The sequence below is a fragment of the Cryptomeria japonica genome, chromosome 11 (genome assembly GCF_030272615.1).
Source record: "Cryptomeria japonica chromosome 11, Sugi_1.0, whole genome shotgun sequence".
NCBI classification, from domain to species: domain Eukaryota; kingdom Viridiplantae; phylum Streptophyta; class Pinopsida; order Cupressales; family Cupressaceae; genus Cryptomeria; species Cryptomeria japonica.
The window spans coordinates 136,550,568-136,563,759 of record NC_081415.1 but is presented as its reverse complement, the minus strand read 5'-3'; the positions used below and the strand labels follow the sequence as shown (position 1 = coordinate 136,563,759).

Sequence of the window (13,192 nt, the reverse complement as noted above, 5' to 3'; positions counted from 1 at the left end):
CAAACTGTCATAACCCCTCCTTGGACATTGGATTAAATAAATACGATAAATAAAACATTTATTAATTAACATTTAATAATATTGGAAAATCGTCTCATTTATGAGACTTCACGATTTTTTCCCTAATATATAATTATTAATGTTTATTATTATTTGTTATGATTATTATTGATTATTATTGTTATATATGATTATTATTTATTATTATTTATATAATAACTACCAAACAATTATAATACAATAAGGCAGCGGTCATCAAAGATACGTTAAGGAGGAAATAATCTTTAATGATATTAATTAAGATTAATAAATTAGTAATTCGAATAAAGCAACACTAAATTAATATTATATGGTCGACTTATAATATTGATGGTCAACTTCATCAGAATATTAATATAGTAGTGATAATAGAGGTGGCAAACAAATAAGGAAAAAGAGTCTAAATTTCATTGATAACCAAATACGTAAAGACCAATATTTTCCACTGACGACCTTAGCAGATCTAGATTAATATTTGACACATAATGTATTGAAAGTTCATTAATGGAAGTAAGCAACGATCTCAAAAAGAATATTTCAAAGATAATGACAAAGAATGGCGAGGTTATGATAAACAGTGAGTATCATAAATATGGTTATATTGATCTTAGACAATGATCAATAAATGAAAGCAATAATATTATTAAAGGGAGCAAACATAAAAGAGTCGATTATAGAGTTGAAGCCGATATGGACGACCCACCATTAGTTCGTGAAAATGTGCGTGGCACTCAAAGTTTAATGATAAACAAATTAAGGATATTATATACCATTGTTATATCAATAAGGTTGATAAATGAATAGGAACGCAGACAATAGGAGATATCAGATATGATGGAACTCGACACATGATCCCAATGTATGATGACTTATACAAATAGACGGAGATGACTATCAAAGCACCAATCTATAACGACAAAGAAACATTAGTGTACAGTGATAATATAATCATCGTGGATACATTACTAATGGCGAAGTAACAATGCAACATTGTCTCTTTATCAGCACAGTCCACATATCTTCTTCCGTCATAGAGCCTTTCTCCGTAGTCACGCCTCACAACATTAATTCGACAATATTGTAACTTGGCAAATATAGGCCCTTTGATTAGAGAGTGAACCTTGCGTGGGGAATGAAGACAGCTCAATATGGTTCGTGATGATGCCTTCTCTGTTTATTATTAGCGATTCTTCTCCAGACACGGCATATGCAAAACAGAATTGATCGGACTTTCAATAAAAATGGCATCAATCATTCTACAGAGCAATCATACATGGAGACACAAGAAATCAGTAAGACACTATGTCAAAACAAGATATATTATTGACGCATGATTAGGATGGCCAGAGATTAATGGACAACGATTAGTCTAAGAAGATATTTAATAAACCATCGAGTATGATACTTTGTGTGATTAGTCTTGACGAACAACTTGAATGACAACAACAATATTGATTAAGGTCATTACTAGACAGCCATTATTAGACATCGATTACTAAGAAGATTAAGAAGAAATTGATTAAATGAAGTCAAATTGATAAATTGTTATCAAGAGGTGCATCTAATAATGAAAAGATACGATTAAGGAAAGACGACTCCTTTGAAGGCAACTATTCCCACGTGCAAGGGATAAAAAGTCAGTCAAATCATTTCCAACGATCATCATCGGGGGAAAACCAAAAATGCTATCAAATTAGATAGAAAAAGGAATATCGTGATCCAGAACCAAGGAGTTGGCACTTAGAATTCAGACAGACCCATCCTTGGAAGTGTAGAAATCTGAAGCATCCTAATCACAATGACAATGTGAAGGACAAATCCAATCATAATCAGCAATTCATTCTCTCATTAATCTGCCTGTGGAGAGAGGGAAATTACAGTTGCATAGTTCCAAGTAATATTCAGAAACCGCACCATAAACATTGCATGTTTTCCAAGTAACCATCAGAAACGACAGTCTCTTCACTATTAGTGATTAAGATCATTATCGGCATAGTTACATTGTTAAATCAGACACAGCCTTATAGTTTTATCGCTATAATATAAGGAAGGAGATTCGAAACATACTTTATGCAGTAACATATCAGAACAATAGTTGCAGATCAGATATTGTTTAAATGGCAAATCAAACATATCATCCTCATTATAAGTAACCACTTCCATCATCTATCCCAGTTTATGATTCCTAAAAAATGAGTATTGGTTAAGATTCCTAAGTTATTCTAAAACGGGACATTACAAATCGCCATTGGTTAAGATTCCTAAGTTATTCTAAAACGGGACATTACACAAACCTCTAACGTCTTCCCAATTGAAATAGGGAATGTCATGCTTGTCCTATGCTTCTCTCTCTCTGAATGGCATCAAACTCTAGGAGTTGTCTCACCACTTCCAACAAGATCATTTTGTCGATCGGATACCTAGGAAGCCTATAGGGTTTGGATTGAAACCCATGAATCCTAAGGTATGTGAAAGTGGGAAACCGAATATACCACGATCCATATTTCTCTATTAGCTCTATTGCCTCCTTGGACAATCTTCTGTGGATTCCGCCTTGCAGCATCCGCATGATATACATAGTGAATGCATTATTCACTCTCTTATAGTCTTCAATTTTATACATGCTCAGCTAGGGGTAGCATTCATGACTCCCGAATTGTCCTTGCCCACTTCCGACTTCACCTTTGCATATCAATCCTCTGTATGAAACAAACCGTGCAAGCAGGTATACCAGGTAGGAAGTCATGGCAAATGACCTGGACTGCTCTACATTCCTTAGCTAAAAGTCCAGATTGTCACTTATAATCTTAGACCAATTTACCAATGTTCCCCTAAGACAATCCTGGATGAAATAGAACATCCATCCATTGAATATTGCACCTTGCGGCATCCCCATCACTCTGTTGAGTAGGAATATTACGTCACTATACTCCTCTTTGAAGTTTATGCACATGAGTGTCTTGGGAGCTGACCCACTCGACCATTGAGTTACCAATTCACATCGACAATTGAGTTACCCACTCGTCAAGACCTGACATGTAGAAACCTTGGAATCATTTTAGTTGATCTCATTCTTAGCATCTGAGGTGATTTTGTTCACGAGAGGGTAAATTACCTTTGGTATTTTATTTTGTAATGTTATGTGTGTAAAACACACATCAACAATACCCTTTCCAATGCCACAACAATTGTGAAAATCAAGGATTTAGCCAAAAGCTAGTAGCTCGAGATCCAAAATGAACATCTGACTTTTAAAAAAAAAATAACTTTCACTAACAGACAGATCTGATAATGAAACCTGCACCATTGGAAAGCACACAAAACTAGCTTTCCAACAATATCTTGTTTGCAAAAATCCGACTTCTAGATCAGAAATTATGAATTTTTGAAAAAAATGGCTAAATTTAGCTACAATGACAACTCTCTTAGCAAAATAAAAATTTGTCAAAAATCAAATTCATTAAAAGTTGATAAATTTTATATCAAAATAGGCATTTTTAAGCCTTTTGAATGCAATGGCAGGATCCATTTGGGCTCAAAGTGGTCCAATAAAAATTTATTCATCAGATCTGAGCTTCAAACCCTAGTTTGCAACTGTATCATACAATAGCCAAATTGAGAGAAATAAAAGCTAAATCTGAGTTATTTAGACTCTTTAAACTCAATGGTAAGCTTATATTTGCACTAGCATGCCCCAAAATGAACCTACAATATAAAGCCACAACAAAAATACTCCATTGGTGACGTACAATTTGCACCAACATGCACCCAGCAAAAGCTCAAGCTTGATTATCTCCCAAATTTGAGAAGAGGCTTGCAAATCTAAAGCTCTAATACCATATTAGAGTCACCAATGGACACAATCCTTCACGATCACCTAGAAAACCAAAAAGATGCCTTCCACAAGAGAGCAATGACAGCAAAACATTGTCTGATTATGGACACAACAGATTAGATTGATATTGGATCACAAAATGTACATATGATGCCTTGTTTATAGAGGCAAGGTTGATAGGTAAGATTAGACAAGATCATGACATGTGTCTTGATACTATACAATGACACAACTAGCATGATAAATATTAAATGACCTGGGAAACAAGAATTGCATGCCAAAAGATAAGATAAGATCTAATTGACAACACCTTCTAGAAAGATTCCCTAGGGCCTATTTAAACTTAAACATGTAAATAAGGCCTACTAGTAAACTAGTTAGGTAAATACCTCATTCACATTAACATGATCATAATAGTCAAAAAATATTTTTGAACCAAAAAATATTTTTATGATCGCTAGCAAAAGTGGGTGAGCAAGTTGCAAGCTTATGACTTTGACATAGAATAGATGAAGGGTGAGAAAAACATAGTGGCTAATGCACTTTCTAGGAGGCCTACCCTATGCTCACTTTTTATTGTTTCTATTGATTGAAAAGCTTCCATTATTGTTGAGTATGCTAAGAACAAATTTGCTACTAATATCCTTGATGAATTTGTTAAAGATGATAGGTATGTTGTGATAGAGGGTTTGATCCTCTACAAAAATAGTCTTTTTGATGCAAGTCTAAGATCAATGAAAATATTTTAGAAGCCTTTCATGATACTCCACTAGCAGGACATCAAGAGTATTATAAAACATATAGGTAGATCTATGAAAAGTTTGCCTGGAAGGGACTGAAGAAAAATGTTCATATTGAACCACAATGTTGAGGATTGTGATGATTGCTGGAGATGTATGAAATATTGAACCATGATGTTGAGGATATATTTGGATTCCCTTTCCATTATGATTTGATCAAATGCATTTTCTACCTAATCCTGGCTGTTCACCAATAAAATCATCAGATCTTCTTGTATTAGCTCTTTCACAATTGTTGATAATGAGAAGACGGTCTTCCATCACAAGATTCAGAATCAAGACAGACTTTGCCTCTAGCCGTTACCATCATCAACCATAAGCTTTTGAGGTGACAAAGGCCCATTTCTCATGGATATAAAATATATTAGTAATGCCTGAAGTTTTGAAGCTTTCAGTTTTAGTTTATACCTTTCTAGCCTCTACTGGAGCTTAGTTTTGCTCTCAAAAGTTACTTACACTGATTGTATGTTGACCATAGCTGCAGAAATCATTGAAAGATTAAGATTTATTCCAATTAATTGCCACTTGGCCCTGATGACAGCATTTTGCTGGAAAATGTATTATTTTACAATTCATCAACCAAACCAAATTTTGACTTTTTTAACCAAAAATATCACAATTAATTTTGCAATTATATCAAAAAAAATGGGTCATATTATGTGTTTCTAGTTCTCATTTCTGCACTAGTTTTCCCTGACCCTAACCCATTTATATACAATTAATTGAAAAAATCAGAATCTTTATCTTTTGGTTTGCCAAGCTATTCCAGAGAATGATTTTTGCTATAATGGTATGTTCAAGTCCCATTAACCTATCCCGGTCATCCATGAAACGTTAATATATTTTCTCTATCTTTCCTACTCAAATAAAGATCTAGCTACTTTACTTCTGAAAGACTACAGATGATCTACGATTGTAAAAGAGACTACTATGTGTGTGTCTTTTTTTACTTCCATGGCAGTTGCACAACCTTTGTTGTGCTACCATCATTACAAATATGTAAAAATTTTGATTACTTGTTATGTTTAAGTCTACAATTTTTCATTATCTCAAACCAGAGAGAGCATGAGAGAAATAATATCAATCCATATAGGTGAATGTAAAAGATATAACAAGTTACAATAGCTCATTATGAGTGCTCAAAGGAATCCCAATAACCAAAACAAAGTACATAATGTTAAAACTAGGAAGCAATTAAACCAAAAGCAGAAAAATAGAGGAGGTAAACCCCAAATAGATATACCCTAGACAAGACAGTATATAAAACAGATACAGCCAAATAATGTATCCCACTGTAGCATATCATAATTTACACATAGGAAATACAACTGCAGAAAAACATCTTTGGGCTATTTGGGTAATAAGGGAAACTGTAAGAAATAATCTTTCCAGATTATATAGACTTTATAGAGCAAGAAATTGTCCTTCCATGCAAACATGTATTGGTTATTCAAAACAAAAAGGGAAACCAATAAAAATAAACAATCTGGATTTCAGACAAGCAAGATAGACATGCATTATGCACAGACAATTATTATCAGAATGCAATTTATTCTTTTACCCCAAAAAGTTATTACAGATTGCAGATAATAAGAAATCAGAAAGGGCAACAGAAGATTTGTATTTCATTGACTGAGATAACAGCCAACAGATATGAATTTTACCAGTAGAACATAAGACAGTTATCCTTCCTGAAACGCCACCCAAATCATGAGAAGAAACATCCTCATCTGTCTCTTCATTAAACCCTTGCACATAAATTTTCTTAGATGTACCATGAAGAGGACCTCTACAGCATTGCTTTTTTGAAGAATGATGTCCTGGTAACTTAGGAATTTCCTTCCCATTGCCAATAGAGCTATCAGAATCCAACGTGATAAACAATTTCTCTTCTCCTGAAATATTAGGATGTGAGTTCTGGACCGACTGATAACTCTTGCTAATAGCGTCCAATGAATCCATCTCCATGTCTTCTGTTAGAGGAATCATGTCATGTTCCTTAAGATGTAATCTTTTGGAAATAGCATCAAACCACTTCTGATACACAATCAATCCATAGACCATATTTGCCACTGGGTCATCCCGAAATTGTTCTTCTTTCAGAAATCTAAGCAAAACATAACAACACATTTATAATTAATACTGTTTTCATAACGTAATCAATCATATGCATTACGAATCTTTATCAATAAAACATACAACATAATACCATTGAAATTGTTACAGGGCCATCCATAAATAGTTCCAATAAGTTGACAAAGCGTGAGACCTTCCAAACACCTCTCCATCAAACTAATTGATGAAGACAAATAATAAATAATATGTTATTTATAAGTCGGGATCCAAATATGAGGCAACGCAATGCAAGGAACCATCCACTAATTGGAATAAGTCATATGTAGTGTAATATGATATGATAACTACCTGACCGAAAAAAGTACTCTAAAACAACAATACAACATCATTCTTTTTCTATCCATTTCAATGCACTGGAAAGTGTAAAAGAGTTTTTAATAAATCCTATCTTTCTTCACTAGAGGCAAGATCTCATAGCTATAGGCCAATCTAGGGGAACCTAACTATTTGTTAAATTTTATGATCAGATTAATAGCAATTAGGAAAATCAACATAGTGAACAAAGAACACACCAAGATACCCTGGGAAAACCTTCCAACTTGAAGGTGAAAAACCCAGCAACAAAAGTCTCTGAATATATTTATCAAATACAGATATGTCTTTACAAATTGCTTCTCTCCTTGATGCTATATGAATATATCAATTCACCATATACGGTTGTATATGCAGTCCGTACTGCTCTCGGGTATCCAAACTGTCAAGGAATGATCTAAAACTCTTCAATCTGACTTGCATATGATGTGCAATCTGCTGATAAAATGATCCGATCTGCTGTAGGGTGGATTCGCTATGCTGAAGGATTAATTCGCTCTGCTGAAGTGTGTTTGGTATGCTTATTGTGTGTTATGATTTGATGCCAATGAATGGAGATTCGATCTCCTTTAAATACACCACAAGTGCCCCTTCACCAAGGGTCGGCACTCTCCCAAGCAACACGTCTCAAGGCAAGCGAGATGGCGGACTTACAAGTCGGCCTTATAAGAGACCCGATTATAATTAATGCAAGACGGATATGCTAATCGGCATATGTTAAATCCTTAATTATGTTTGACATAATTGTAAATAAATTGAACCTATAAATGTCTAAGGCCGATAGGCCAATTGGACATTTATATTAGCTATGTCGGCCTGAAGGAATCCAACCATAGCTATAATAACATTAACACTCCCTCTTAGCTAGGGAGGATTCCTTCACAATCTTTGTAGTGCTATCCACCATGGCTACTCCTAGAGGGTGGGTCCATCATGGCTACTCCCATGAATGGAAATGTAAATGAACACAAGTGCTCATCACGGAATCACTCTACATGATGTAGTCATCTCATCATGACGTTCACCATGGCTACTCCCAGAGGGTGAATAAACACAAGTGCTAAGTCATGGAGTCTCTCAACATGACATCCAACATGGCTACTCCCAAAGGGTGGAGCATGGGCTTTCACCTCAAAAGTCTCTTACAGAGAAGAATGCATTAACAAGGGTTTGCACCTCAAACTTCTCTCACACAAAGAAGAATGCATTATACTACATCAAATGAAATCATTGATGCTGAGACTCCCTCTCAGCAAGTGCTTCATTCTCCACAACTCCAAGCTTGTCTCGATAATGCACAAACTTCACTTTGGCAAGGGGCTTGGTGAGAATGTCAGTCGTTTGTTCATCAATACCGATAGATCTCAACTGAACAACTTTCCTTTGTACCATATCTTTGGTGTAATGGTATTGGATCTCAACATGTTTTGTTCTGTCATGGAACACTGAATTGACAGATAGCTTTACACAGCTTTGATTGTCCAAACAAACCTGCAAGGAGCTTTCTAAGCCACACTGCTTCTCGAGTTGCTACACATGTTGCAGTATATTTTGCCTCAGTTGTGCTTATAGCTACTAAAGACTGCTTCCTGCTACACCAAGAAATCATAACAGATCCCAAACTAAAGCAACAACCAAAGGTGCTCTTCCAATCAGTAACACTCCCTGCCCAATCAAAATCAGAGTAGCCTTGCAGATTCAGGTCCACACTGGAAGAATATTTCAAGCCATATCCAACTGTGCCACACAAGTATCTCAAGATATGCTTCGATGCAACTAGATGTATCTGCCTTGGTTCACACATGAACTGACTAAGTGCACTCACTGCATAGCAAATATCCGGTCTAGTGTTAACTAGATACATCAAGGATCCAATCAACTGTTTGTACATAGTAGGATCCACAAGATCTGAACTAGTTGCAGATTCAGTCAACTTCTTAAAGTTAGTTTCCATCGGTGTAGACATAGACATGCAATCTAACATTCTAAATCTCTTCAAGCTGTCAATGGTATATTTTCCTTGACTCGGAATAATCTCATTAGGCGTCTGCCATACTTCCAAACCTAGAAAGAAATGCATGAGTCCTAGGTCCTTCATCTCAAATTCTGAAGTTAACTCCTTGCATCTAAAGATGAGATGATCTTCCCCAGTAAGAAATAAGTCATCAACATATAGAACCAAGATTAAAGCTTCACCATTGACTATCTTGAAGTAAAGACTCGGATCAACATCATTCTTGCAAAACCCAAACTCACCAAGTATTTGTCAATCCTTTCATACTATGCACGAGGAGCCTACTTAAGATTATATAATGTTTTCTTTAATTTACATACATGAGAATCTTTCCCATGAATCACGAAGCCTTCAGATTGCTCAATGTAGACCTCTTCATCAATTACACAATTAAGAAAAGTTGTCTTCACATCCATCTAATGTAGCTTCCATCCCTTAGCTGTTGCAATGACAATGATTGTCCTAATGGAAGTATAGTGAGCAACTGGAGCAAATGTTTCTTCATGGTCTATTGCTTCTTTCTGAGAGAAACCACGTGCCACAAATCTAGCCTTATACTTCTCAATGCTTCCATTAGCTGCATGCTTAATCTTGAATAGCCACTTGGAAGATACAACTATCTTTCCTTCAATTCTAGGTACAATATCCCAAACATCATTCATAATAATGGATTGATATTCTTCATCCATAGCATCTTTCCATACTTGCTGATTTGAGACTTCCTCAACACTGGAAGGTCCAATCTCAATAAGATTACACATCAATGCAACATAGCTAGAGAATCTCTGTGATCTTCTACTTTCTCTAAATGTGCCTCTAGGAGCCGTGAACTTTTCTGCCACCTGCATAGTGTTCCTTGCCCAAAGAGGTCTCTTTCGAATCACAATAATATATCTAGGCCCATCAATAGGATCCAAGGGTTCAATTGGATCAATAGTCTCTACCAGTTTAGTAGACCCCCTCTGAATCTCAAGAGTATGATCAATATCCATATCTTGAGGACTCTCTTAATCTTCATCATCAATCTCCATGCATGAACCTTTAGATATTTTGAATGCAACATCTTCTTCAAAGGTGACATCTTTGCTAACCTCTATATGCTTTTGACCTAGAATGTAGATTTTGTAGGCTTTAGAAGTTTCATTGTAGCCCACAAATATCCCTTTCTTGCCAGGAGGATCTAGCTTAGTTCTTTTATCTTTAGGTACATGAACATACACTGGACATCCAAAGATTCTCAAGTAACTGACTTCAGGCTTCACACCTGTGAAGGCTTCTTATGGAGTCATATTCTACAGTATCCAATGAGGACTTCTATTCTAAACATATACTGTTGTCCTGGATCCTTCGGCCCAAAGAAATGGTTGAAGGTCTTGATCATGGATCATGGCTTTTGCGGCTTCAACAATGGATTTGTTCTTTCTTTCTGCAGCCCCATTTTGTTGTGGCTTGTAAGGGACACAAAACTCCCTCTTGATTCTTGCCTCAATACAGAAATCACGAAACCTTCCAGAAGTGAATTCACCTCCATTATCAGACCTTAAAACTTTAATTCTCTTTCCAGACAAATTTTCTACTTGAGCCTTAAATTCTTTAAATCTACCTAGGACTTCATCAGACTCTTTAGACCTTAAGAAATAAATCCAAGTCTTCCTAGAGTAATCATTTATGAAAATTACATAGTACAAAAATCCATTTAGGGATGTGTTGACGTGTCTAAACTCGCATTGCTGCAAACTCCATACGGCCAACGCAGAATAGAATAAACTTGCTGAGTATCCTATCCTCTCTTGAGATAAGGAAATCCCTAATGCTATTTATGACGTTTGATCAAAGGGGACAACCTCAAGGTTTCGTTTGTCAGGTCTTGACTGCGGGATTACTCAGTGGTTTGATGTGTTTTTTGTTGGGAACACAAGGGAACTTACGGTAAAATGGGCAATTGCTGGATGAGTTCTCTTAAAACCTTAATAGTCTCGTTTATCAAATGGTTTAAGCTGGGTTGATACAGTTTTTTAGTAGGACTGCGGATTCTCTTGGTAAAAAAAAGGGGAAAAAGGAGGGATAGAGAGAGGGGCAAAAAATCTAAATTACTTAACTAAGATAGCAATTTAAGTAAACAGACAGACACCTCCAAATAACTAAATTAAGCATTACCAGCCATCTAAGCACAATACTTGCATCAATCTAGTGTGATCTTCAAGAGAAAATTGGATTTTCATGCTATTAAATACAACATCAGAATTTTGACATTCATTCAGTGAGCATTCAATAACCAAACTAAGCATATGAAAGGTTTAGATTAACCATGCAGAAGGAAAGACAATCAGCCATTCCCTAATGGTATGAACAGCGAAGATTCTATCAGATGTTTACTTAGAAAATGCTATATAAAGGAAAGAAACATAACTGAAAATTCTAAATTAAGGAAGAAGGAGACCATGCACTCACAAGGAAACTTGAAACAGTCTTAACTTTGCATTAAATCCTGTAAATTTCGCCAAAGCTTCAGCAACAATCCAAGAACTTCTTACAAAAATGAGGGAAAACCAGTCCCTTTTATAGGCTTCAAAAATGGATGAATGGCCAAGATTTAATCTAAACAAATGGCCTAGATTCATCCTCACAAAAGATACCCATACCCATAAATGGAGGGTAAAATATCAGCAACTACCCTAAAAGGAGAAATAACTACCCAAAAAGGATAATTAAAACTTATCCAAAATAATCCAAAAGGTGCACACATAAAGTTTACATTTATTTGACTTGGAAGTCAAAGATAACCCTTTGGTCAAAAAGTGCACTTTTCAAAATTAAAAAGGAAAAGCACTTTAGGAGAGCACTTTTTCTTTTCTAGCTTCACATTCCTTCTCCAAGAATTCATCCTCGCCATGTAAATACTCTTGCCAAAGATCTCGACCTGCTGCACGCTCTTTACGAACGTATTCCTGGAACTTGTGGCACAATTGGAATAGCAGACTAAATGGAGGCATAGGAGGATGACGAATTTTATATTGCATGCCTTCAAGGTACTGGTCCACATGCTTCAAACCATCCTTCCAGCTGGAACGGTTACGCTCGAAGCACAACATGTCTGAATGGAACTGACCAGCAAAACTCAAGTCCCTAGCGGAATAGGTAATCCTATCCGTCCCAAGTCTTTCTTCCCAATCTGGCTGTATCACATCATCGGACAAGTCATTTCGCTCTCCCGAGACCATTGATCGGAGGATCGTCTTGCTGAGTTCTTGCATGCCTTTCAGGATTGCCTCGCATGCACCGTGTTCTTTATCAATGATTTCCTTTGTGTCATTTTTCATGGTGATAGTCCAATACCATTCCTTAAGAGTGTTGATGTTATATGGATCTAGGATGGCAGACAATGTAGGAATCTGTGCATGGGTCCAGAAAAGAGCATTCATGAGGGGAAGAGTAGTGGCAGCTACTTCATGCATTCTAAGGGATTTCCTTTTTACTTCTAACAGCCTGACCAGGGTGGTCTCCCGATGGTGGGCCATCTCTTTTACTTCTTCAAGGATTCGTTCTCCCCTTCTTTTGATGCCCTGTATCCATTCCCTGACGGCCCTTGCAGTGTCTCGCACTCCTTCAAATTCTGTTGTGGTTCTTTGTGCTAATGTTGTCGGAGGAATATGGGATTCAGGGGCATTATGCAATGGTCCCAAGAGTTGATCAATGTACCCCTCGACCTGCTCAGCACGAGCTCAATACATGTCCTTTTCAGCTGTTATCTCCTCAAGCTGCCTGAGTATGCTCTGCACTGAATCTTTGAATTCCTCCTTTTCTTGTTCCTTAGTGGCTTGTCTGATAGGGACAGTCGTGATGCTATAATCTGCCAGTGTAATCTGATCTGCTAACTTGTTTACAGGCGGGGTGGCGATATGAAGAGTGCGGTTCCTTTGCTCATCTTTTGTTATTTTGGAATATGCCTTGGGCTTTTTCTTCCCCTTAGCTTTAGCTTGGTCTATGCGTGAGAAGATGTCCTCCAAATCGATAGGTGGTTTGGTGGCGACCTTGCGCTGAGCTCTGGCAATTAAC

General features: G+C 36.5%; 1 protein-coding gene across 2 annotated transcripts in view; it reads right to left on the bottom strand.

The window, feature by feature from the left end:
• LOC131032643 (uncharacterized) overlaps positions 1 to 13,192 on the bottom strand; it is a 249,297-nt gene that overhangs the window by 197,993 nt on the left and 38,112 nt on the right. For both annotated transcript variants that reach the window (XM_057963667.2, XM_057963665.2), the window contains exon 4: positions 6,339 to 6,781. In XM_057963667.2, coding sequence (XP_057819650.1) covers positions 6,339 to 6,781 — 443 coding nt within the window. The remainder of the gene's footprint in view (positions 1 to 6,338; positions 6,782 to 13,192) is intronic.